General features: G+C 42.0%; 1 protein-coding gene across 2 annotated transcripts in view; it reads left to right on the top strand.

Annotated features, from left to right (window-relative positions):
• Positions 1 to 327: 327 nt before the first annotated feature.
• The window catches only part of EIF2AK2 (eukaryotic translation initiation factor 2 alpha kinase 2), a 38691-nt gene continuing 11143 nt past the window's right edge, over positions 328 to 27875 (top strand). For both annotated transcript variants that reach the window (XM_047782274.1, XM_047782276.1), the window contains exons 1-13: positions 328 to 460; positions 3139 to 3222; positions 8469 to 8603; positions 8988 to 9108; positions 11094 to 11242; positions 13714 to 13837; positions 14204 to 14283; positions 14450 to 14546; positions 17425 to 17459; positions 18810 to 18872; positions 20422 to 20544; positions 24039 to 24155; positions 26277 to 26457. In XM_047782274.1, coding sequence (XP_047638230.1) covers positions 8485 to 8603; positions 8988 to 9108; positions 11094 to 11242; positions 13714 to 13837; positions 14204 to 14283; positions 14450 to 14546; positions 17425 to 17459; positions 18810 to 18872; positions 20422 to 20544; positions 24039 to 24155; positions 26277 to 26457 — 1209 coding nt within the window. In that variant the 5' untranslated portion in view covers positions 328 to 460; positions 3139 to 3222; positions 8469 to 8484. The remainder of the gene's footprint in view (positions 461 to 3138; positions 3223 to 8468; positions 8604 to 8987; positions 9109 to 11093; positions 11243 to 13713; positions 13838 to 14203; positions 14284 to 14449; positions 14547 to 17424; positions 17460 to 18809; positions 18873 to 20421; positions 20545 to 24038; positions 24156 to 26276; positions 26458 to 27875) is intronic.

Genomic DNA, 27875 nt, shown 5'->3' on the forward strand with positions numbered 1-27875 from the left:
TTTGCGTTGAAGAGCCCAGTTCAGGGAGCGCCCGCCACGCAGTGGGCCTCGGAGACCTCAAGGTCCTCCCCACATCCCGGCGGACTGATCCCGCCACGGGGGCCGGAAGCAGCATGAGAAGACCAGGTCAGGCCGCAGGGACCCGGACGCGCTCCACCGCGCAGCAGCGGCCGGCGGGTGCCCAGCAGGCCCCGCAGTGCCTCCCGCGGGAACTCCGGGTGCAGGCGCCAGTGGCGCGCGATCCCGGAGCCTGCGCGGACAAGTGCTGACTGGTGCGGGAGGGGCCCGTGCGGCTGGGGAAGAAGGCGGAGTCCGCGGGGAAAACGAAACTGAGAGTGAGCGGCCCAGATCCCACCAGGCTTCACAGACTGCAGCAGCGCGGGTGAGTGGCGAGGGGCCGACAACCAGGAGCCACAAGGGCGCGCGCCATCCTGCATCCCCAGCCCGGGACTGGACCCTGGTAAGACTCCTGACCCCTGAGCCGCTGCATTGGGAGCGCTGTCCGAGGCCTTAGGTGGGGCGTTTGCTGAATTTGGGGAGAGGACTGGGCAGCGCGATGGGAACCAAAGCCATTCATCTCCCGCGAAGATCTTTTTAGCAGAGCAAGTAATCACTTGCCCAGACGCAGGCTGGGGGCAGGGACAACCAGTGGAAAACGGAAAAGCCCCATCCTTGAGAGACAACAGATGGGAGATACGGAGGCCTGAATTGCCCAAAAAATTGGCTAAATAATCCCTGACCAAAAGTCTTTTGCCTGGACTGTCGCAACTGTTTCCCAAAAGCCCATCTTTAGCCCCCTTCCCCCCTCCAGCTCCAACTCCATTCCCACCCCCACCCCGCACCGCCTCTCAACATCACGGGAACCTGACTTCACGTCCGAACAAGACAACCCCTTTCTGCTCCCCAGTAGCTTCCCATCTCATCAGAATCCCACACAGTGTTTTTGGTCTACAGGCAACTCCCCCTGTGCTCCTTCCATTCTTGACCACGCAGGCCTTTTTGATGTTCCTGGAGCACAGCTCAGCACTATCTGCTGCCTCTAGGCCTTTGCACTGCCTGTGTCTTCTTGGAAGGTTCTTCTTCCAGATACCTGTGTGGACCAGTCCTTCGTGTTATTCTCACTTCCTCCAATGTCACTTTATCAGAGCAGCCTTCCAGGAACAACCTGCATGTGAAAGAAGTCCCACTCTTCCCTTGCTGTCCCCTTATTCTGCCTTGGTTTTCAATATAGTACTTATCATCCTGTGACACTTTTTATTGGGTTTGTCCATATGCCTCCACTAGTAAGTTCACAAGAGTAGGGTTTTGTTCACTCGTATAACCTAGTACATAATAGGTATTCCTTATGTCTTTATTTAATGAGTGATAGTTAATACATTCTCTTTTGAGTTCCAGAGTATGAGACCCGCCAATCAGAAGTTAAGAGACTCCCTGCTGTCCCTTAGGAACTTAGAATCTTGAGCAGTTTATGCCCTTGTTCTTCTCTTTCCTTATTTGAACCTGAAGATCCATAACACTGGATCTGTAGTTTATTCATTTAATTCATCAGGTACTAGTTGAATGTTGTTTGTCAAGCAGTGTTCAGACCCTGGAGGGGGCTTGACCCATAAGTGTTCACAGTCTGCCGTAAGGGAATCAAGGCACAGGCAAAGTAACTTTTGGGCAAGAGTAAGATGGACACATAACATTTTTAGTGATTATGATGGAATTTTCTTTTAGGAAAATGGTAACATATATTCAAATGAGATGTAGTTGAAAGGAAACCTGCTGTTTCTTTTTTTCCAAACTCATAAGTACTTTTTTCAGACAGGCCAATTGAGTACCTTATTGATTTACACCTATGTTTTCCTTAAATTCAAACTGGCTTGTCATTTTGAACATCAGCAGTTATGTAGAGGTAAAAGTTCTGTGGATTTAGGACATTCCATGGAATATTGGTTTAAATAATTGCTAAGGACTCTTCCATAACTGGTGTTCTGAGATCTATGGCCTCCTGCAATTGGATGCATGGTCTCATGGTTGTGACTAAACTAAATGACGCTTTGGTTCCTAAAAATAATGACACAGCTGCAGATCCTTATCTGAAACCCTTAGGTCAGGTATGTCCTGGTACTCAGGGACTTATGGATTTTTTAAAAACTAGTAAGTAATTTAATGCTCTTAGAGTGGAGCAGCAGTCTATCATAAAACATTTCTGCAGTGAAATGTATAAATGTTGTCTGCAGACAACAAAGTGTGGTAAAGACTCTAAATAAGTCATGTTAGTTCAGGTCTAGATGGGGGCTACACACTGACCGAAACCAAATCAAATGAAAATAAAGTAAACCTCAGTTTTCAGTGCTTTTTGGAACTGGCGATTGTAGGCCAGGAGCACCACTCATTGAGGGGCATTGCTGTGGGAGACCCTGCTGGATGCTTTTTGTCTGATTCACTCTTCACAACAACCTGTAAATCAGGTGTTTTCATTCCTCTTTTCTGGTCACAAATTAAAGGTTAAGAAAAGTGCCTATCTCAGATCTATGTGGCTTGACAGCCTAGCTCTCTCTATAACACTAAGTGTTGTTGCAAAGATGGTGCCTTTGCTCAGATCTAAGCCCTTCCAGCCACCAGCATTGCTCCCCTAAACCACTGCAGCAGCCTCGACTTAGTCTCCTGACCTCTACTCATGCTCTGCTTGTTTTTTCAACAACTGCCCCCATGCTCTGTTCTCTGCATAGCATCAGATTGATCATTAAAGACATAAATCCAATCACATCACCCCTGTGCTGAGAACCCTCAGCTTCCCATTACAAGTGGAATAACATCCACAGTTCATTCATGGTCTGTGTGCTGTGGCACCTGCCTACCTCTCTGACTCACTTCCCACTTGCTCCCCTTGTTCACTGTGCAGCAGTCTCCTTGGCCTTTTTGCTATCTCTCCAGAAGCCATCATGGTGCCCGCCTTAGGGTTTCCTCTGCCTGAGATGACCCCCCCCATATCTAAGTGTGATGGGCTTTCTCATCATCTAGGCTTGATTTAAATATTGCCTCCTAAGAAGGGTCTTCCCTGACCGCTGTATCAAAGCATCTCCCTCATATCTCTGCCCCTACCTACTAAATGCCCCCTCTAACTCATACCCCTGTATCATTTCATTGTAGCACTTCCAGCCATCTCGTCATCATAACCCACTCCTATTATTTGTTTTTGGACGTTGTCTTCTTTGTTTCTTCAGTGGAGTGCAGGTAAGGACTTGATTTGTCTTGCTCACATATGGATACCAGTGTTGGAACAGTGCCTGATACTTGCTAAGCACTTGCTGAATGAATGAAGAAAGAATGCACAGAAAACAGCAGATGAGAAAAAGGGAGACAATGAGGTTTAAGATGGAGTGCTTAATTTTAATGACTCAATCTCTCATTTCCCTATATGCCATCCAGGTGTTCACAATTTACCACTTGCCACTGGGTGTCAGTGATACAGAGATGAGTAAGACATAGAGCTGGCTCCCCAAAGAGCTCACTGACTAGCGTAAAAAGCAGTCAGCACTATGATGGGAGCTGACAAGGGGTGGCAGGCCCATGTAGAGGTACTAGCTGCTCCCTCAGCTTCAAAAGAAGTATATATTGTTCCCACAGGAATTTCCTAGTAGACAAAGGGTATAGGTATTGGGAGAGAAAAGGGAGAGAAAAACATGTGACAAGTCATGGAGATGTACAGATACTTTGGTATTCATTTATTCATTATTGAGCCTCTATGATAAACCTCCTCCCTTCGCTCTTGTTGCTCATGGTCTCTTTTGGAAGACAGTGCGTTAAATTAGCAATTGCAATAAAGGAGACAAGGGCTGTGATAGATCATCAAACCAGGACCTCTTCTAAAGTGTCTGGGAAGGAATGTTTGACTTGAGATCTATGGGATGCAGGAGTTGGCCAGACAAAAGCCAGCCAGTCGTATCCAGAGCCTCTCAGAGAGGAGTGTGTTGGACAGAAGCAGTTGGGAGCCAGGAAGAGTCGGTAGTGGAGGCATTCTTTTCAGAATGATCATTGTGTAGGTAGAATTTAAAGCCACAAGCCTCAAGGTGATCAGCAGGGTAGTGAGAATAAGTAGAGCAGAGAGATCTGAGAACTGGACCCTGAGATACTACAATATTTAAAAGAAGGGGAGATGAAGAGGAGCCAGGAAAGGAGACAGAAGGAGTAGCTTGTGAGAAGGGAGGGAGACCAGGAGAGGGTGGTGTCTTAGGTGTCCAAGCTAAGAAGGGGACAGGAGGGAGAATGGAATGAGCAACCGTGTCATATGTTGATTATGAGTCAGGTAGACAGGGACTGAGAACTGACAAATGACTACTAGTTTTAAAGTTGGGGAAGCTATTGGTGACCTTAAGAAGAACAATTGTGGTGGTTTGTGGGACATGCATGATTGAGTTGATGTTTAGAAAAACATTACGATATGGCTGTTTTAAAAATGGAAAATAACAAGTGTTGATGAGGATGCAGAGAAATTGGAACCTTTGTGCATCACTAGTGGAAATAAAATGGTATAGCCACAGTGAAAAATAGTTTGGCAGTTCTTCAAAAAGTTAAACATAAAATTACCACGAGATTCAGTGACTCCACTTCTAGGTATAGACACAAAAGATTTGAGGGTAGGATTTGAACAGATATTTGTACAGCAGTGTTCATATCGGTGTTATTCACAATGACCAAAAGGTTGAAATAACCCAGGTCTTCGTCAACAGATGAGTAGATAAACAAAATGCAGTATACCCGTATAGAAGAATATTATTCAGCCTTAAAAAGGGAGGAAATTTTGACACATTCTACAACATGGATGATCCTTAAGGACATATACTAAGTGAAATACGCAGATGCAAAAAGACGGATATTGTATGATTCCACTTAAATGAGATACCTAGAATAGGCAAATTCATAGAGATAGAAAATAGAATAGCAGTTACCAGGGGCTTAGAGCGAAGGGAAATGAAAAGTTATTGTTTGTTTTGTTTTTGTTTTTGTCTTTTTTTGGGCAGCACCCGTGGCATATGGAAGTTCCCAAGCTAGGAGTCGAATTGGAGCTTCAGCTGCCACCTATGCCACAGCCACAGCAACGCAGGATCTGGGCCGCATCTGCGACCTACACCATGGCTCATGGCAACACTGGATTCTTAACCTACTGAGCGATGCCAGGGATTGAACCCACATCCTCGTGGATACTAGTCAGGTTTGTTACTGCTGAGCCATGGTGGGAACTCCTGAGAAGTTATTCTACCGACTGTTTGGGGAGATGAAAAGAGTTTTGGAGGTAGATGGTGATGATGGCCTTCCAACATTGTGAAAATGCTTATTGTCCATGAACTGTACACTTAAAAATGGTAAAAAAAAAAAGGGGGGGGCAGTAAATTTTGTGTTATATATATTTTACAACAATGAAAAAACAAGTTTTGTTTTGCTTTTGGTTTTTTTGACCGCACCTGCAGCTTATGGGAGTTCCCAGGCCAGGGATCACATCCCAGCTGCACTTGCAACCTATGCCACAGCTTCAGCAATGCTGGATCCTTAACCCATTGCACCACAGGGGAAATTTCCGAAAACAGTTTTAAAAAATCTCAATGGCTGAAGGATAGAGAAGGAATTGCAGAGGCTGCAAGAAACTGGTTCTAAGGTTCTTGCAGCAGTCCAGGACTGAGATGGTGGTGGCTAGAACCAGGATGGTGACTATTGACCTGGTGAAAAGTAGAAGGCTTGGGGGGTAGAACATAGGTATAGATCAGAAGGTAGGGAAAGGGCATGTCAAGGATGCCTCCCAGATTGCTTTCAGATATGGATGGACAGTGGAGTCATTTGCTAAGAAAGGAAACTCCAGACCAGTTTGAGGGAAGATTGTAACTGCAATTTTGGATCTTTTGAGTTTAGAAGTCATTTGAGATGTCCAAGTAAAGAGATTGGATAGAGAGATCTGAAACTCAGAGAGGGGTTCATAAACTATACATAAACTTTAGAGTTAATGATAAATAGATAATCATTGAAAGAAATTACCTTGATGAGAAAATATAGAATGAAGAAAATAGGGTCTTTGGACCAAGCCCTGGGAGAATTCCAGCATTTAAAGGCTGTGAAGATTAAGGGTGTTAGAAAGGAAGTTTGACCATGAAAGAAGGAAAATCAAGAGATTTCTAATAAGAAATGAGAAGTCAACAGGCTCTGCTTTCTGTCTGTATGGATTTACCTATTCTGGATGAGTCACATCTATGGAATCATACAACATGTGACCTTTTATGTCTGACTTCTTTCATTTAGCATGGTTTTGACATTTAGCCATGTTGTAGCATGTTTCAATATTTCATTCTTCTCATGGCTGAATACCATTCCATGTGTGGATGTACGATGTTTTGTTTACTCTTCATCAGTTGAGAGATACAATTTGGAGAAGTTCCACCTTTGGCTATTGTGGATAGTGCTGTTGTGAGCATCCCTGCTTAAGTATCTGAAAACCTGTTCTTCAGTTCTTTGGGTCTACATCTAGGGGTGAAATTGCTGGGTCATATGATAATTTTAACTTTTTGAGGCACCACCAAATTCTTTTCCATAGAGGCTGCACTGCTGTACATTCCTGTCAACAGTGTATGAGGTTTCCAGTTTCTCTACATCATCACCAACACATTTATTTTCTGCATTATTATTATTACTATGATTATTATCAGCCTAGTGGGTGTGAAGTGGTATCTAGTTGTGCTTTTGATATGCATTTATCTAATGACAGATGATACTGAATACTTTTTCATGTGCTTTTTGGCCATGTGTATGTCTTCTTCGGAGAAACATCCATTTAGTCATTTGCCTGTTTTTTAATTGTCTTTTTGTTGTTGAGTTGTAAAAGTTCTTTCTATATTCTGGATACTAGACCTTTATCAGATATATTATTTTAAAATGTCCCTTTCTGTAGATTGTCCTTTCATTTTCCTCACAGTGTCCTTTAATATACAAACAGTTAAAATTTTGGGGAGCCGTGCCCATGGCATGTAAAAATTCCTGGGCCAGGGATCCAACCCGTGCCACAGCAGTGACAGCACTGGATCCTTAACCCACTGTACTGCAGAGGAACTCCCGTTTTTGAATTTGATGATGCCCATTTTGTCTCTGTTTTCTTTTGTTGCTTGTGCTTTTGCTGTTGTAGCTAAGATTACATTGTCAAATCTAAGGTTGAGAACATTCGCGCTAATGTTTTCTTCTAAAGTTTTATAGCTTTAGCTCTTATATTTAGATTCTATTTGCTTTAGTTTTTTTTGTTTGGTTGCTTTTTTGCTTTCTAGGGCTGCATATGCAGCATGTGGAAGCTCCCAGGCTAGGGGTCAAATCAGAGCTGCAGCTGCAGCCTACACCACAGTGACAGCAACCAAGCCATGTCTTCGACCTACACCACAGCTCATGGCAATGCCACATCCCCTACCCACTGAGCGAGGCCAGGGATCGAACCCACATCCTTGTGGACGCTAGTCAGATTTGTTTCTGCTATGCCACAATGGGAGATCCTGTATGCTTTAGATTTTGTTTACATAAACTGGGGCCATAATTTACCTACCAGGTAAATTGTCTTAAAACTGACTTGTTCAAATTTCAAAAGGGGGATTTGGGGCATTTTGTAGGAGAATCCATGTCCATACAACTAAATCCTTCATGATTTCATAAACTTCACTTTATGTACTCTCAATCCTTATCTTCTCAACATGAAGAATTCTAATTCAATTCCTGCAGACTTTTAACCTTCTCACGCACTTAAGACTCAGCGGAAGCAGAAAGCAAAGTTAAAGAGGAGGACTGACTGTTTTTTTTGGACAGTTGAGTTTTGAAAGTAGAAAATTTTGGGGGAGTTCCCCTGTGGCAAGCAGAAACACAATCCGACTCGGAACCATGAGGTTGTGGGTTCGATCCCTAGCCTTGCTCAGTGGGTTTAGGATCCGGCGTTGCTGTGAGCTGTGGTGTAGGTCGCAGATGCAGCTTAGATCTGGCATTGCTGTGGCTGTGGCTGTGGCTGTGGCTGGCAGCTGTAGCTCCAATTTGACCCCTAGCCTGGGAATGCTGATGGTGTGGCCCTAAAAAGCCAAAAAAAAAAAGAAAGAAAGAAATAAAGAAAATTTTGGAGAAATTAGCTTGACTGTGTAGTCCTTGAGAGAAAAAGAAAGGTTTTGTAAGAAAGTTTTCTCTGAACTTATGTGGGGCTGAGATCAGTCATATGAAGAAGAGTCATCTTACCCTTTTTTTTTTGCTTTTTTTTGGCTGCACTCACAGCATGCAGAAGTTCCTAGGCCAGGGATTAAACTGTCACAGCAACAGTAACCAGAGCCACAGCAGTGATAATGCTGGGTCCTCAACCTGCTGAGCCACTGGTGGACTCTCATCTTACCCTGTTTTGTGTCTTGAACTGGATTGGGGAAAACAGATTAAATATATTCTGAGTGTATCACCTCTTTCAATCATCTCTTTTATTGTAGTTTACTGGAGGAAGAAATGGCCAGCGGTCGTTCACCGTGTTTCTACATAGAAGAACTTAATAAATACCAACAAAAGAATGATGTCATACTTAAGTATCGTGAACTGTGTAAGACAGGACCTGCACATAACTTGAGGTCAGTTGCTATTAAAAAAAAAAAAAAAAGTATATCCCTGTAAAATAAAAACTGGGAGAATGGCAACTCTGGCACAGTTTTGAAGTCAGTTCTTTAGTTTGAGAACAAAGTTGCCAGAGAGTACTATGAGAGTCCTCTTAATGTAAAGTGGTAACTTCTGAGGACTCTAGAGAAAAAAGGGTATAAGCCTTTCCTTGCTTCCAGATGATATGCTCTTTTGCTGTTTGCGGGGGGCGGGGGGGGGGGGGGTGACTGCTTAAATCCTAATGGATCATACGTTAAAATTTCCAAAGGTAGTCCTAGGAGGCAGTGGGGATTGGAACACTTGTTGTTAGGTAATGCATGAGTTTCATAATGTTTTGTGAATATTTCCTTTGCAATCAGGTTTACGTATCAAGTTGTAATAGATAAGAAAGAATTCCCCAAAGCTGAAGGTAGATCAAAGAAGGAAGCCAAAAATGCTGCAGCCAAATTAGCTTTTGAAATAATTAATAAAGAACACAAGGTGAGTAACTGCTTTTGTTTTTTTTTTACCTAGTGAAAGGGAACTTACAAATATATTTTGTATTTTTCTCTTTGGCAAAATACCACCTACAGAATAAAGCCACTTACAAGTTCTTTTTTTTTTTTTTTTGGTCTTTTTGCTATTTCTTGGGCCGCTCCCGCGGCATATGGAAGTTTCCAGGCTAGGGGTCTAATTGGAGCTGTAGCTGCCAGCCTACGCCAGAACCACAGCAACGCGGGATCCGAGCCGAGTCTGCAGCCTACACCACAGCTCACGGCAATGCCAGATCCTTAACCCACTGAGCAAGGACAGGGACCAAACCTGCAACCTCATGGTCCCTAGTCGGATTTGTTAACCACTGCGCCACGACGGGAACTCCACAAGTTCTTTTGCTTTCAGAAGTTTAATTCAGTGTTTTTTCCTGTCCCCATTTCTGTAGAACCCTGAATGAGAGGAACACCTAGGAAAGAGTGGGCAAAACTGGGCAAAACCTATTCAGGGTGCCACAGCAGTGCTGTGCTCTAAGGAAACAGTGAGCAAAGCACTAACTGGTTCTGGCAGGAGCCCCTTCTGCCAAATGAGTGGGAAAGGACAGAGATAGACGTGATCATGATGTTGTATATAGAGGGCAGCTGATGAAGAACCAACAAACATGTAATTGTTGTCCCTGAAGATGAGAACAGAGCACAGAAAAAGCTATCGGAGGAGATTTCAATAGAAAGTATTTCCGAACTAAAGACCTGGCGGCAGATGAAAACAACTCAGCGACTCAGCAGAAACAGAAAAACACAAAACCACCAAGAACGACATCACCCCTTGTGAAAGTATTGAGCTCCAGGGATGAAGAATCCGACAAGCATCTAGGCAGAAGACATTAAAATGTAAAAATGAAAAAAGTGTCCAAGGCACATTAGAAACCAGCAGACAGTGGAGCAGCAGCTACAAAATGAGATAAGAAGTCATTTTACATGTAAAGCAGAGAGAGGACCATTCTTAGATGCTGAAAAGTTTGGAAAAGATACTCTCCTGGAAAATCTTACTTGAAGATGTCACCTTTCTAATCAAAATTGAGAAAAATAAATCAGGCAAAAATCACAAACTCAGCAAATTATTAATGAGCCCAAAAAACAATTCAAGAAGGTAGAAAAAGAACAATAGAGTACCTTCTAAGGAGAAAATACAGTGATAACAATGAAGGGCAGAAGTTAATGTGAAAAAAAAAAAAAAACCCACAAAGAAATAATAAAGAAAATCAGTAAAACCAAATTTTTTTTCTTTGACAAGGTTGATAAAGTAGAAAAATCTTGGACAAGATTTTGTCAGATTAAGAATTTTAAAATGGGCAGATAACAGTGGAAGGAACGATGCTCTTATATTCCTATTTACCTGTTAAGTTGTGATCTAGGATATAGCTTTACTTCAGTATTTGTTATTGTGTTCTTTGAGATTTATAAAGGGTAGAGCAAACCAGAAAGTGTTTTAGAATATTACCTGGATAAACAAGAAAGTTGACTGTTTTATTTTTCCTTATGCAACTATCAAAGAAAAAAATGGATGATTTATTTTCTCCTGTTTAAATTTATCCTTGTGGGAGTTCCTGCTATGGTACAGCAGGTTGGGGATCCTGTTATCTCTGCAGCAGCATGGGTTTGATCCCCAGCCCAGTACACTGAGTTAAGCATCTGGCATTGCTGCAGCTGTGGCATAGGTTGCAGCTGCAGCTTAGATTCAGTTCCTGGCCCAGGAAAATTCCATGTGCTGTGGGTACAGCCAAAAAAAAAAAAATTTATCCTTGTAGATTTTTTTTTCTGGTGGAGGAAGGTATATACTTACACTTTTATTAAAGTATGACAGTAGGGAAATCCACAAAATCCAAATTGTCTTCCAAATTTTTCATTTAGTAATTTTATGAGACAAAAAATAAAGAGTGAAATCTTGGTTATCATCTGTGTTAAACAAAAAAAAAAATTTTTTTTTTTTTGTAGGCAATTAGTTCTTCATCACTGCCGACAGCAAATCTTCCAGATAGACAACTCACTGAGAATTACATAGGCCGTGTTAATACGATTTCCCAGAAGAAAAACCTATCTGTAAATTATGAACCATGTGAACTGGGGGAAGATGGGCCTGAAAAGTGAGATGACATGCTTTTCCTTCTATTTTATTGTATCTAAGCAACAGAGCAGGCTTATTTTCATGTCTAGATTTCCAGAAATAGTTGTCCCTTTTGATACATTCTGCAGGGAGGGTTTTATATGAGTTAAAAGTAATTGGTCATCTTTGTAATTAAAATATTAAAATGCTTAATTGCTGAAGATGTGGCACCCATATCCCATAACTGATCAAATCTGGGGAATCCTTGACTTTTTTTTTTTAATTTTTATTTATTTATTTATTTATTTATTTATTTAGTCTTTTTTGCCGTTTCTTGGGCCGCTCCCGCGGCATATGGAGGTTCCCAGGCTAGGGGTCTAATCAGAGCTGTAGCCACCAGCCTATGCCAGAGCCACAGCAACGCAAGATCCGAGCCGCGTCTGCGACCTCCACCACAGCTCACAGCAACGCCGGATCCTTAACCCACTGAGCAAGGCCAGGGATTGAACCCGCAACCTCATGGTTCCTAGTCGGATTCGTTAACCACTGTGTCACGACGGGAACTCCAGGAATCCTTGACTTCTGAGTTATACCTGGATGGTTCAGTTTGTAGGACCCTAAGACAGGGCAGATGCTCCAGCTCCAGGGTTGTGAAGCTCTTCCCACCCCTGAGATCACAGTGGCAGTGGCTTTGTGGAATGACTGTTTTTTCACTCTTAACGGATTAGAGAGCCATTTGTCCAGCCGTTTGTTCGCCCTTCACATTTGATTAAGCAGGTGTCACTCTCTAGACAAATGGCATGTATTAGATAGAACGGGTTTTTGCTTTGGCCTGAGAGGAGACCAGGATTTGAGGGGTATGATGAGAGCATCAATCAGATACTGAGAGTGTCACCAGTGAGCTAAGACTTTGGACATGAGGATGAAGAATAGATTGGAACTGGGAAAAGCAGAAAGCCAATGAGCCTGAGGGAGATTGTTTCTCAGCTACAACCAACATTTAAATAGGGCGAAGGGGGAAAAAAAAGTCTAAGTGGGAGTTACCTGGTAATACAGCAGGTTAAGGATCCAGCATTGTCATTGTTGCGGTGTGGGTTTGATCCCTGGCCCGGGAACCTCTGCATGCCTCCGATGTCCCTCCCCACCCCCCGCAAAAAAGTCTAAATGGCAAATAGTCCACCAAACCACTTTAGGATACTGCCCTCTAAATTGACTCAGCTATTGATGTTTTCACCCTGATGGCTTTTAGGCCAGAACCAGGAAAAGGAAAATGTGATAGGATTCATTGGAATGAAATAGTTCAAAAGTGAATTCTGTGAGTCAGTCTCAATAAATTAAGAGGCTATTTGGAGTTCCCATCGTGGCTCAGCTGTAGTGAACCCGATGAGAACATGGGTTCGATCCCTGGCCTCACTCAGTGAGTTAAGGATCCTTTGTTGCCATGAGCCGTGATATAGGTTGCAGATGTGGCTCAGATCCTGCATTGCTGGGGCTGTGGTGTAGGCCGGCAGCTACACAGCTTTGATTCAACCCCTAGCCTGAGAACTTCCATATGCCATAGGTGAGGCCCTAAAAAGACTAAAAGAAAAAAGAAAGAAAAAATTGAGAGGTTATTTTATTACCCTGTAGGTCACTCACCTGTTTGGTTCCCTTGAATTAAGAGCTTTGACATTTGATTGCTAAAACAGAGAAGTCTACTTAGGGGGTGCCTAACAAAAATAAAAGCTATAGAAATGATCCGGACACTCATCCGAGCTCCCTAATTTTTCCTTCACAGTCTAGTGGGAAAGACTTACCCTGGTAGGGTGTGTTTCCCTCTATGGCAAGTAATACTGGAATAATTCTGTAGCACTATGTGGTAACTCCAAGATACAAATTGCCATGTCAATGCTTTGCCACCTTAAATATAGTTCTTATATAATTGTCCAATCCTTGCCTAACCACAAGTGTCCTGACAGCATGGGGTGTCTGTGGGGATTTTCTTAGTTTTTTTTGTGCACACGAACAGGGGGCAGAAAATGCTGAAGTTAGAGCTTAAGTTAGGGATGAAGTTAGCTGAAGTTGCCCCTTCCCCATAAAACACTGTAATCTTATTGTTTCTCCTCTAGAAGCCTCACTTCCTTTACTGGCTCTTTCTTTCTAGTTGAACATCTCTGAAAAATTCACTGGGTCTCTCTCTTCCTTCTCTACCTTCATATCTTTTGACTTTTAAGGAATTAAAAAATAAATCACCACTTAGTACCTTAATGCCAGATCTTTCAGTGAAGCAACAAAGGATTAGAAGTTGCCTGGAAAATGCAAGGGGAGATGTCAGCCTATCTTGCTTATTCTAGCAAAGTGGTCAGCCATCTCACTGAAGATTTCAATGAAAGAAGCTACGAACTATGAATTTACCTATTCAATTAGTTTTACATTTGGGTCATTGTTAATGTGTGTTTTTTTCCAAGTCATAAGTTAGATGTACTGCTTTTTGGTATTAGAGTTAATCCTACTCTTCATCATTTCTCCTAGATTTCATTATAAATGCAAAATTGGACAGAAGCTATATGGTAGTGGTGTAGGATCCACTAAACAGGAGGCAAAACAATTGGCTGCCAAACAGGCTTATGAAAAGTTACAGTCAGAAAACTTTATGGTATGTACTGCCTTTGGATTTCATTTTTACATTTAAAAGTTCTCTCTGAAGTTGATTCGAGGTTTGATGGTATTTAGATGATGCCAAGACAGCCAATCACATAGCAAAAGGATTCCTCCACTGTATGTCCCACCAACAAGCCGTGAGCCATGTGACCGAAAGGATCCAGAGGGATCATAGTTCTGTTGACAAACTCGGGGTTGCTTGTTTCTTTTTTTAAATCCATATCAAACATCCATAAAAAAATCCCGTAATTCTTTATGACTGTCAGTCTGGTAATGGGGAGAAATTAATGTGGTAATTTGTTCACAGAGACTCAGCCACTCTGGAGAAGTAATTTAGTTGTGCTTAAATTAACTCTTTCAGAATGCTGACCCGCCATCCTCTAGTTGTCTCAATACTGTGAGCAGAGACGTCCAAAGCAACTCTCCCACAACGAGCACATCGTAAGTGTGAACAAACAACTGGGTTATTTAACAAATTCACAGTGTGGCCTGAAAGTGCAAATTTTTTTTATATGTTTAATGTTTAAGAAGGATTTAGAAAAAGTAGTTACTGATCAACAAAAAATAGGCAAAATTCATAAGCTAATAGTTCTCCCTTTTCTTGTAGGGCTTCAGAGTCAACAACTGAAAATGGCTTCTCAGCAAATACGTCAGAAAGCAGTGATAACAGTGACAGATTAAACAATTCTGTCCTATCTCCAGTGGTACAGTATTTGTCTCTAAGCTTCCTAATTAATCTTATCTCCTTTGTTTCCTCATTTAAAAATGACTTTCCGTATCCAACCATAATTTTTCTACCTTTTTCTCATGCATTCTCGCTCTCTTTTTTTTTTTTTGTATTTTCTAGGTCCACACTCGAGGCATATGGAGGTTCCCAGGCTAGGGGTCTAATCAGAGCTGTAGCCCAGGGCTTCACCAGGGCCACAGCAACGCCAGATGCAAGCTGCCTCTGAGGCCTACATTACGGCTCACAGCAACGCCAGATCCTTAACCCACTGATCGAGGCCAGGGATCGAACCCACAACCTCATGGTTCCTAGTTGGATTCATTAACCACTGAGACATGACGGGAACTCCCTCATGCATGCTTACTAAATCAAAATATTTGGCAGTCTTTTCACTGTCTCTTTTTTCTTTCTTTCTTTTTCTTTTTCTTTTTTTTAGGGCCACACTCGTGGCATATGGAGGTTCCCAGAGTAGGGGTTGAATTGGAGCTACAGCTGCCAGACTATGCTACTGCCACAGCAACAGCAGATTTGAGCCACATCTTCGACCAACACCACAGCAATGCCAGAGCCTTGACCCACTAAGCAAGGTCAGGGATTGAATCCACAACCTTATGGTTCCTATTTGGATTCTTTTCCACTGCACCACGACCGGAACTCCTTCTCCTTTCTTTATAAATTCCCATTCCTCATATGCAAAATTTTTCTACTCTTCACTCCCATATTTCTCTCCCTACTCACTTTTGTATTTCATATATTCCAATGATCTGGCTTCAGCTTTTCTATCAGTTGGACAGTACTTACATGGTTTATTAATAGAGTTCTGCTTCCATTTTATAAAACCAAAACTAAATTCAAAAATCAGATAATTTTTTTTTAATGGCTACACTCTGAGGCATATGGAAGTTCTTGGGCCAGGGATTGAATCTGAGCCTCAGCTGCAATCTATATACATGCCTCTAACCCACTACCCTGGGTTAGGGATCAAACTTATACCTCCACAACAAGCTGAGCTGCTGCAGTCAGATTCTTTTGTTGTTGTTGTTGTTTGTCTTTTGTCCTTTTTTTAGGGCCACACCCGTGGTTTTTAGGTTCCCAGGCTAGGGTTCTATGGAGCTGTTGCTGCCTGCCTACGCCAGAGCCACAGAAATGCCAGATCTGAGCCATGTCTGCAGCCTACACCACAGCTCACAGCAACGCCAGATCTTTAACCCATTGATTGAGGCCAGGGATCGAATCCACAACCTCATGGTTCCTAGTCGGATTCGTTTCCACTGAGCCACAGCAGGAACTCCTGCAGTCAGATTCTTAACGCACTGAGCCACAGGGGGAACATCCAGATAATTTTTTGATGATTGGTGTTACCAAAATATCCTATTTATAAATAACTACAAACAAATCAATGATAAAAAGATAAGCAACTCAACAGAAAAAAATACAAAAGAGCTGAACAGACAGTTCAGAGAAGAGATACCCAAAGGGCCAAAAAACATATGAAAAAATGCTTTGCTTCATAATCATCAGGAAAATGCAAATCAAAAGAGCATTTAGAGGGAGTTCCTGTTGCAGCTCAGAGGTATCGAATCCAACTAGTATCCATGAGGATGCGGATTTGATCCCTGACCTCTCGCTCAGTGGGTTAAGGATCCATGAGCCAAGGTGTAAGTCACAGATACAGCTCAGATCTGGCCTTGCTATGGCTGTGGCTGGCAGCTGCAGCTCCAATTCAAGCCCTAGCCTGAGAACTTCCATATGCTACAGGTGCCTAAAAGGCAGAAAAAAAGGTACCATTTTAAACCCATGCTATTGACAAAATTTGAGTCTGGCAATTGTAAGCATTAACACAACTCTGTTCCTGTTATAGCTTTTATATGCTGCTGGTGGATATATAAATTGGTACAATCCTTTTAGGGAGCAATTTGGCAGCATGTAATAGAGTCAAGGGTGTGCCAGTCCTGCTGCCAAGCAGCTCTGTTCCTAGGTATGTATTCTAGAGAAACGTGCATATCTGTGCACAGAGAAACATGTATATGTGTTTTTTGCATCATTATTTGCAACAGGAAGAGATTGGAAAGAAATATTGCCCACTTACAGATGTCTATATTAATAAGAATGTAGTCATCATGCAATACTGAAGCTGGCAGGTGATATGGTTTCAAGAAATCTTAGTCTAGAATTCCCTTGTGGTGCAGTGGGTTAAGGCCCTGGCATCGTCCTTGCAGTGGCTTGGGTTGCTGCTGTGGTACATGTTCAGTCCCTGGCCCCGGGCACTTCCATATGCCATGGGCGTGGCCAAAGAAAAAAGAAAAAGAAGTCTGATGCTCCACACTTTGTCAGCATACTAGAGTTGTAAGAGAACCATAAAACCTACCAGGATAAAAGTGAATATGAGTGAAGAAGAGCTACATGAAATTGATTTTTGAGAGCGATTTCTAAGATTCCTCTTTTTTGGCTAAATGTGTAAGTTATTCATTTGTCCTCAAAATGAAAATATTTTAAACTAGATCCCTGGGCCCCTTCTGTGTCTTTATTAGCACTGAATAGTTGTGATGCACAACTTGCTGAGATCCGCTGGCCATATGCCATACCTGGACAATCAGTACATGCCCTACAATTTGTCTGTTTTGTCCTTCCTACCATATCTGTCTGGTTGCTATAATTGATGAGAACATTGATATAGCCAAGTGCACTGAAAGCAGGGCTTGGTGAGAGCATATAAATTGATGAAGCTGTTAATCTAGGGACAGAAAAAAAAAATGGTCGCAGAACCATCTAGAAATATAGGAGAAAGGATGGTGAGGAAAAGAAAGATGATTGATTAAATCATCTGAAACCATTTTCCATTTTCTTTGTTATAGAATAGTTCCGGAAGTCATCCCCAGAGGGTACCAAGGTGAGTATCATTCTACACTGACCACGCTTTGGAATGCAGTTTTGTTTCAGACTTAGTCTTATTTATTAAGTCTTTGGTTTTTGTAGAGTATTGTCATGCCCTTATTTGAGTGAAGTTTCAGGAGTAGAAAGCATGACTAAGGCTCGCTGAAATCTTCAAAGATACAAACAAATCGTTTTAAATATATAGAGAAATCTTTGAACACACGCACACACTACATTGTAGACATAAAGGCCTGTGGGGGCATTGATAGAGTAATTTGTTAAGGGCATTATTTTGGATGAAGCTGACAAAGGAAGTGGGCTTGAAGAAGTGTTTTTAAGAGAGGTGCTTTATTTTGCAGACAAGCAGGTAGGGTAGAGATGGTGTCATCACTCAGGGAAGGAAAAAGAGATCAAATGTTATGTAAGTTATGGCAACTTGGTTTCTTGAACTAAAGAGAAAAGGCAGGATGTCAATAGAGTCAGCAGTGAGAGTGAGATGGCACCAGGATAGTCTTTCTCAACAGTAGGTAACCTTTGCAGAAAGATGATGCCTGATGCAGGTGTTTGGATGGAGAGAAGAGATCTGTGTGTGAGATGATCAGACTGTCAGCCATGGTCCTAGTGGCAGGGAGGAAGGAGGAGGAGGATGTGTGAGATAGACCGTAAAGGAAGTGTAGACATGACTGGAAGGAAAAGAGAGACCTGGGTGAAGAAGATGCTAAGGAAGAAGCATTAGAAGATTGTTCCTCATGGATGAGATGCAGATAAGAATCACAGCACTGATGGTGTTAAGGGAGTTGAAGATGTGACAGCTTAGAGGGAAGATGGCAATTTGGATTTGTTTAGTTTTAGGTAGCTTTTGGACTTCCCATTGCAGGGAGCTTCTCACCAGCAAGGAATAAAGGATGAAGGAGGCACAGCCAGGATGAAAGTTCAAGGAGACACACTTCCTGAGGTTTTGAGTCTTGAGGGAGAAAAGGAGGGGCTAGTGGCATGCCAACAATGAATGGGTTAAGGCTGAAAAGGAAACCAGGCAAGGAGTGAAAAATTATTGGAGAACAGAGAACCATAATTATATCATTTATTAAAAAAAAAAGGTAAGCACTTGCTACGCCATTATTCTAATAGTTGACTCAAAATATAAAAAGCCTAGAGAGTTCCCTGGTCATCTAATGGTTAGGATTTGGCACTTCCACTGCTGCAGCCCAGGTTCAGTCCCTGGTCTGGGAACTGAGATCCCATGGCAAGCTGTTGCAAGCCCGGCCTATATAAATAAATAAGTAGCCTGGTGCATGGTATAAAACCTGCTCTAAGCAAGTTACATTTGATTTCGGTTTTGAGTTTACCTACTTCTCTTCACTTGTAGAATTTTGGCACCTACATTTACCTCGCCCATGAAGGAAGAAAACATACACAGCTTGAACACCAGGTAAGAGGGAAAACTGTAAGAAAGTGTTTGGTTTAAGGATATTCTGTTTCTTTGACAAAAGTTTCTTAAGGGACTGTTGAACATCAGGCAGGTTAAATTTTACTTCTACCTAAACAGTTGGGGTTTTACCGCGATCAGTCCCACAAAGGATCATGATCTCTGGGAAGAGTAGAGTTTAGATGAATTCGAATGGAATTTGGGAAGTGCAGCTCTGTATGATACTCACATGGATTCCTCTGACATCTGTCGAAGGTTTCAATATTGAAAAGCAAATATTTCTATAAACCAGTGTTTTTTTTTTGTTTTTTTGTTTTTTTTTCCCAACACAAGTACTCCTACAGGAATCAGAATAGATCCTCTTGGGCCTGGTTTACATTTTCCAGCTCCATACCAGATTTCACTTTGAAAAAGGGCTTCTTTTATGGTGGCTCATATGTTTGGGATTAAATAAAGTAAAGCAAAGGAGGCCTCTCTGCAGCAGGAGAGCATTGAATACAAGATTAAAGAAACAATAAAGAAACAACAAATATTTAATAAGTACACTAATATATACCAGGCACTGTGCTGGGCGTTGAGTTTACAGGAGGAACAAACAGAAGCAGCTCCTGCCCTTCTAGGTAATGGGTGATTATTACGTGGAAAAGCCTATAATTACAAACTGCAGTCAGATGTTTGAAAGAAAAGCCATGACTTGGTTAGAAATGAAAACACGAGCCTGGGATTTAGAGTGAGAGGGGAGGCAAGACTTTTCCTGAGGTCATATTGATGGGGAGGCCCCGGGACTCTGCAGTGGAAGAGCACTGGGAAGGTGAAGATGGGAAAGGTGATGTGAGTGTCAGGGGAGCAGAGAGAAGGCTGTGTGCTGGGAGGGCAGTGAGCAAGGGCCTGGGGCCAGGAGACAGCCAGAGAGGGAGGTACGGCCAAATCAGCCCATGTAAGGGCTTTCTGGTTTTGGCTGAATGCAAGGGTAGGCTATGGGAGGGTTTAGGCAACAGAGGGACATGATCAGACTTGGTATTCATCACACTGGTTGCAGTGTGGGTCATGAACTGGAGCAGGGGAAGGAGAGGAAGTGGGGGTCCTGTGGACAGGTTCTGCAGGAGTCTGATGGAAGTTTACGGGAAGATAGGAGCAGGTATGTTTTGAAAGGAATTGGCAGGGCCTAGAGATGGAATCTGGGGCACGAGGGAGAGGAGAAACCCAGGGAGTTACAAACACAGGCAGGCTCAGAGCATGTCCTCATTCAACAGCTAGGCGGTAGCTTCCTTCTAAAGTTTCATACTCAGGGCAATCCTCTTTACTGTGGCTTTTGTACAGCCAAGAGGTGATTGACTCCTAGAGGTGATCTGTTATGTTGGGAGGGGGAGAGGGAAGAACTGTCTTTTGCGATTCAAGAGTTTTTGTAAAGTGGACCCTTCTTATTCAGAAGGGGAGAGGTTCTGTTTGTTATCAGTCCATTTCACCAGCAACATCAAGGGAAACTGGAAAGGTGAGGGTAGGGAGCAGTGAACTCTGAACATCAGAATAACAGTAGCGTTTATCTTTCAAGGTTTGTCAACGATTTTATTCAAATAGAACCAATTGGCTCAGGTGGATTTGGCCAAGTTTTCAAAGCAAGACACAAGATTGATAAGAAGACCTATGTTATTAAACGTGTTAAATATGATTGCGAGTAAGTAGTAAATATTTTTCTTTTTTTTTTTTGAATGGGAAGGATGTTAAACCTGCACTGTTGTTTCTCATGTATCTCCCTTCTTCATTCGCATATTATTTATTTTTTCTAGTCCTTGAAAATGTCATTTTACCATTAGGAGCTTGGCTTACTCTGAAATGATCTTACTTTACCATGGTTACTTCAGTTAAAAAATGGATATGCCATTGATCATCCTTTTGAGGCTGTCCTGATGAAAATTAAAATTATCAAATCATTTAGCTTAAGATGACCTTTGCATTTTTCTGGTCTTATCACGTTGTCTTACCGACAAGGAGATTGAGATCCAAAGATGTGAACTGATTTGTCAAAAGTAAAAGCTAGTTGGTATTTGTTCTAGTTGTCTATTATTACATAGTACAGCACTCCAAAACGCAGTGGCTTAAAAACACCAAGTTGTCATTATCTCTCATGGTCCTGTGTGTTGATTGTGCTCATCTGGGCCACTGTTTTTGGGGATTCCTCATGCATTTATAGCCAGGAGTCACCTACAAGGCTCTCTCACATGGCAAGCCATTGATGCTGGTTGTGAACTGCGTGTTCAGCTGGAACTGAATAGAGCACCTCCATATGGCCCCCTCTACGTGGTCCGGGCTTCTCACAACTTAGTGGCTGGGTTCTAAGGATTGTCCCCAGAGCAAGTCATCCCAGGAGGGAGCAGCATAAGCTACTTTTGACATAGTCTTGCAAGTTTCACATTGTATTGATTAAACAAAGTCACTGAGGCCAGCTCAGACTTGCAGGGAAGGCAAATAGACTCTACATCTGCATCTGAGGAGTGATGTGTGTATGGGGAGGAAAGGAATTAATGATGATCATCTTTGGACACAATCTCCTATGTTGACAAGGTGGAGGTTTAGAACTCATCCTCTGGAATAACCAGCCTACTGTGTTCCTACTGTAACCCATTGCTCCCCATGTTTGTTTTATGTATCATCTGTACTCCTTCCCACCCCACCCCAATTACTAGAGAGCAGAACTCCTTCAGTAGGAAAACAAAGAGGAAGGAATTCTTGGAGTTCTGGCTGTGGTGAGGGGGGTCAGAATCCACCTGGGACCACTCAGGCTTCCATCCCTGGCCCAAGACCTTCCATATGCCAAGGGTGCAGCCCTTAAAAAAAGAAAAAGAGGAAGGAGTTCTTAAATCACGTTTACCAGTTCACCGGTTTTGATGTTGTTTTCTGGCAGTTGTTACTTTTGTAACTTGGCCAGACGGATCCCTCATGGACTAGAGAAGGAGATGGAAAAGAGATAGAGGCTGAGGAAGATGACATGAGCAAAGGAGACTTGGGCATGGAGTTCTAGGGGCCCTTCATCTAGTCAGGCCAACCTACTTTCTGTCCCATGGACAATGCCTTGAAGTTGAAATAGCTTCATACCTGAGCAGCATTGAAACAAGACTTTTTCCTTCTTCATTGTTTTGCTTAACAGGAATGAAATACTGTTGTTCCTTCCATCCCATACCATCTTTTTTTAATGATAATACTTGATGATATGGGCAGTATCTTGGACATTTCTAGCGGCATATAAATTGGTACAACACAGTTAAAAATACCCTTGGAAATACTGATCTAGAGCCATAAAAATGTTTATATAGGCTTTGACCTGGATTTCCTGTCTGGGAACCTGTTCTAAGGATATTTATTACCCAGATTACAGAAAAAGCTATACTAGAAGATATAAATCACAGTGTCATTAAGAACAGTGAAAAATTAGTACAAACAGACATTGGCATAACACTGTAAATCTACTCTAAAAAAAAATTTTTTTTTTTTTTTTTTGCTTTTTAGGGCGGCACTCCCGTCAAATGGAGGTTCCCAGGCCAGGGGTCAAATTAGAGCTGTAGCCATCGGCCTACACCACGGCAACACAGAATCTGAGCCACGTCTGCAACCTATACCACAGCTCAGGGCAACACCAGATCCTTAATGCACTGAGCGAGGCCAGGGATCAAACCCGAAACCTCATAGTTCCTAGTTGCGTTCGTTTCCGCTGCGCCATGCCGACGGGAACTCTAGTCTAATAAATTAAAAAAAAAAATTAGTGTGTTTTGTTCTCTCCCCTGATTAGAGGCTATTTTGCAGTCATTAAAAATAAGGCTTATATACTGTAAATATTTGCACATGAAATGATATGGTTCTGGAAGTTGCTTCAGAATAATACAGGGGAAGATGAGGAAGTAGGTAACAGTATAAATGAAACAACATTGGCCGGGAGTTAATAACTGTTTCATCTGATGAAACAGTGATAGCCAGGTAGGGGTTCATTCTACTATTTGCTCTATTTTTCATACTTCTGAAGTCTTACATTAAAAAGTTTATACATGGTAGCTGTACAGACTGTATAATAAAGAGGAAAATTATGAAGACAACATATTATGTGGGAAAAATAGAATAAAAATACATACCATAATGACAAATATATAAACATGTATATGAAGAAAAACTATAAGAAATAGTCTAAAATAATTGTGTTGATTGTTGATATATGAGTAATTTTTTTCTTTATTTTTACAAATATTTTGTCATGTAGAACTTTTCAAATTAAAAAATTCTAAAATGTTTGCTTATCCTTTCTCCTCCTTGAAATCTCAAATTTTATTCCATTTAGCATAGAATTATCATAGCTGTTGACTACACATCCCTATAAAGCTCCTACATTGTGAAGTTTCATTTTTTCTGCATAGATCACCCCCTTTGTGTATTTTTGCCATACGTTGAAAATTCTGAATTGGGTCCTTTGTGCTGCTCAGATTATCTGCTCTTAATACCCAAATGGGGTTTGCTTATGAAATCGTAATACCCAAATGGGGTTTGCTTATGATGTTAACATAAGTCTAAACAAAACATAATAGATGAGTTAGCTCCAGGAAAAAAAAAAATACATCACTGGCAGTTCACAGACTACTACAAATGACTTTTAAATCACCTAATGTTTGGAATAATTTGTCATTGCTTTTTCTTTTCTCTCACTTTTTTTTTTTTTTGGTCTTTTTTGTCTTTTTAGGGCCACACCCGAAGCATATGGAGGTTTCTAAGCTAGGGGTCTATTCAGAGCTACAGCTGCTGGCCTACGCCAAAGCCACAGCAACACGGGATCTGAGCCGCATCTGCGACCTGCACCACAGCTCACAGGAACTCAGATCCTCAACCCACTGAGCGAGGCCAGGGATCAAACCTGCAACCTCATGGTCCCTAGTCGGATTCATTTCCACTGCGCCACGATGGGAACTCCTGCTTTTTCTTTTATTGCTGAGAGTGAGATCAGCTGTGCTTTTTCTGTGTTCACTTTTTCCTTTTGAGTATTCCTGGCTTCCATTCTAAAACTCAGAGTATGGGAACCATGGCAGCCGTTTGAAGGAAATGTAGGTAGTTGTCTCCTGTTGGTAGAGATGTTTTTTTGTTGTTATCAAAGATGTATACTGACCCAGGTATGTTCTCTGTTTCTTTAACCAGGAAGGTAGAGCGTGAAGTGAAAGCTTTGGCAACGCTTAAACATCCAAATATTGTTCTCTACTACGGTTGCTGGGATGGGAATGATTATGATCCTGAGCAAAGCATAAATACTTTAAGGTAACTAAAAAGAGATGCCCATAACTATAATAGGATGGAGGAAACTGTCCGTTACTGTTTGTGGGTCACCAGATATGGCCATTAATTCTTACATTTAACAGTCACAACTAGAAACATCCTTTGAGGCACTATTTTGACTTGATCTGCAGTTAAGCAGACTCTTCATTGCCTGCTTAATAATCTTTTCCTTGCTCATCTCGTTGCTCCAAGCTTCCTTTAAAAAAAAAAGTTTTTCAGTTGTCCTCAGCTGTTTTCAGAAATCTCAGGTTTAGCTTTCCTGACTCCCTTGTTTAAGGTGAGGGCTTGCTCATGTGCCTGACTTCAGTCGCTGCTGGCCATAAAAGCAGACATGGCCATAAATACAGACTCCTAAAGGTCTGAACATGCTGTCCATGCTATACATGCTGCAACTGGAGGCTCCCTCCCTCTTCTGCTGTTGTCCTCTTCACTTGATTGGCGGGGTGCAGCCAGGGGTCTCTCTTTTTTTTTCTTTTTCTTCTTTTTATGGCCATACCTGCAGCATATGGAAGTTCCCAGGTAAGGAGCCTCAGCTGCCAGCCATAGCATCACCTGATCAGAGCCACATCTGCTACTTATGCGTAGTAGCTTGGGGGCAGTGCTGGTTCTTAACTCGCTGAGTGAGGCCAGCAGCTGTGTCATGTTCTTAACCTGCTGAGCTGCAATAGGAAGACATCCCAGGGGGTGTCTTTCAAATGCAGCTGCACCACTTATAGTGGGGTGGTGAGGAGTGAAAAGAATCGGGGACCTTGAGCTGTGATGGGGGGCACCCTACCTTGGAATACTCCTGTTTTGTCTGAGGTGAGTCAATGCAAAAGAGCTAAAGGGTTTTAAAGAGCTGGCACCTCCCTGTGAAGGTCACCAGCGTTGCCAGGGGACAGTCCTTTCAGTGCAGTCCTGAGGCCACTCTGGGCCTGTTCATTCACAGGCTCCTGACTCCAGCCCTGTCTCCACCCCATGTAATTGAGACCTTTATCATTGGTTTCAGGAGTGCTGTCAGCATACAGACTTCTTCAGCTTTTGGCAAACTACTGGCTCCCTCTTTTCTATATTCTAGTCAATACATGCTCAAAGAAGTTAAATTAATATTGAGGCCAGCTTAGTTCAGAGGGAAAAAAAAAAAACTGCATGATTAGTAAAGTCAGTCCTCTCTGTTATATCTCATGGCAATTTGTTGGCACTTCTGTTAGGATTCCTATCCTTGAACTGTTATTTGAGGTTTATTTTTCCTTTATCTGTCTCCTGTCATCCTCATGACAGCAAGAATAGTGTCTAATTCATTTTCTTATCTTGAGGTGCCTGTTCTGTGCCTTTCACAAAAGAGATGTTCAGTAGACCAATGGTGAATTAAAATGTTTCGAAATTACTGTATATAATAATGAAATTTGGTTTTCTGCAGTTCCATTGTATTTATGCTCCTATTCCTATCTATTAGCAAAGATAATCACGGTCCTTCAGCTTTAAAGAATGGGCTTAGCTAAAGAAATCTTTGGATGTCTGGGAACTTATGATTTAAACAAAGAATGGCTTATTATGTTTTGATTCATATCTATTATCGTTAGATTTCTGTTTTGAGACCTGTTTTGGTATTTTTAAGAAGATAAAGTTCCTAACATTTTTTTTTCTGTCTTTTTATGGCTGCACCCGAGACATATGGAAGTCCCCAGGCTACAGGTAGAATCAGAGCTGCAGCTGTTCGCCTGCGCCATAGCCACAGCAATACCACATCCACGCCTTGTTTATGACCTACTCCACAGCTCATGGCAGCACCAGATCCTTAATCCATAGAGCAGAGCCAGGATCGAACCCACATCCTCATGGATACTAGTCAGGTTCGTTTCCGCTGAGCCACAATGGGATCTCCAACAATTTTTTTTTTTGTGTGTGTGTGCCTCACTCACAGTATGTGGAAGTTCCAGGGACTGAACTTCCGGGCCAGGAATTGAACCTTTGCCACAGTAGCGACCCAAGTTGCTTCAGTGGCAGTGCTGGATCCTTAACGCACTGTACCACAAGAGAATGCCTAAAAATGTATTTTTAAGTGTATTTTTTATATATTTATTTTTATTGCTAAATCTAACATCCTGTGAACTATATACCCAGATCAAAGACAAAGTGCCTTTTCATCCAAATGGAATACTGTGATAAAGGGACATTGGAACAATGGATTGACAGCCGAAGAGACAAGGAACCAGATAAATGTTTGGCTTTGGAATTCTTTGAACAAATAACAACAGGAGTGCATTATATACATTCAAAAGAGTTAATTCATAGAGACCTTAAGGTAAGCGGAAAATGTCCTTTGTTAGGAATTGATAATTAATTTAAAAGTCTGTTTTGGAATTGATTGGCAGTCATGAGAAAATAACATCTCTGATCCTCTGAGGTTGGAATAGATCTAGAACTTGCCGCAAATACCAGTCTGTAGAACCACTCAGAAGGTCTCCAGGGCTAGTAAACTTTTTGGGACAGTGAGCTCTATAGAAAGAAGCTCATTCACTTCTAGTCCTATTTTTTTGTACTGGCTGATAGTTACACCCTAGTTGTAAACACTTATAGTTTTAATATACTAAATATTTCCGTGCAAATAATTACTGTGGCTGGCACAGCTTGTTGGCTGCTCTGTCTCTACTGCTACTCAGGTTCGTCTGAGCAGCACAAGCGACTCCAGTGACGGGGGCTCTGGGAACATGGTTCTCTAAGTTTTCAGTCTTTACTCTTGAGGGCAGTCACAGCTTTTTAGGTCCAAAGTCTAGAATTTTCTTGGCATTTGGTTAGACATCTGTGCCTCACAATTGGAAAGTCATAGTAATCTAAACTTTGGCACGCATAGCTTACCTTCATATTCTCTTTTTCTTCTGGCCTCCTAACTTCTTTCATGGTCTCGATGAACAGTTTTCCCATTTCCTCCTCAAAATGAAAGAAGGGAGACAGAAGAGGCTTTCAGTCTCTCCTCCATACACTGTTCCCTCTGATTTGCCTACGGACATCACAAACTGGCCATGCTGAAACCCGTCACCAACCTTTGCTCATGTTCTTGCATGGGACACTTTTCTGCTTGTCCCCTTTGGTCCCAATTCCTTTATGAGCCTTTCCTGATCACTCTGGATTAGATAGACGTGCCTTGTCTATATGGACCTTGGCTGTCAACTTACCCCACCTGTCTAAAACAGCCAGAAATGAGAAACGAAGCACACAATTTCCTGAAAAAAAAATTTCCATGTATACAGTTGGGCCTAGGTAGGGAAAAATGACCCTTAAGTGGTATTGCTTCCCTGGCCTGCTGAGAGGCTGGATGTCTGATCCCTTCATGTTGGAGTTCACCTGGTTCCAAGATCTCTCTTTAACAGTATCTAAAGGTATTCTTTAAAGTTGGAATGCTGTAAGGACTGCGTTCTAAAGGATACATTTAGAATGATTATACTTTCACTGTGAAACAAATCAAATATAGAGTTAAATAAGAAATGTGCAATTATCTATTTATACAATTGTTTGCAAATAAATTATCTATTTACACAGTCATTTCCTCTACTATTTACACCGAGGTTTGGGTATCACCTCCCAGGCCCTCCTCAGGATGAGTTAGTGAAATCCTGATTGGTGTTGATGGGATTCTTGCTTCTGCTGTCTGGTCTGCCAGTTCCCTCCTGTATCTTGCAATGCCTGTACCTGTGCCTTTGCATAGAATGTTCACTCTATTTC

Source organism: Phacochoerus africanus, chromosome 5 (assembly GCF_016906955.1).
Source record: "Phacochoerus africanus isolate WHEZ1 chromosome 5, ROS_Pafr_v1, whole genome shotgun sequence".
NCBI classification, from domain to species: Eukaryota; Metazoa; Chordata; class Mammalia; order Artiodactyla; family Suidae; genus Phacochoerus; species Phacochoerus africanus.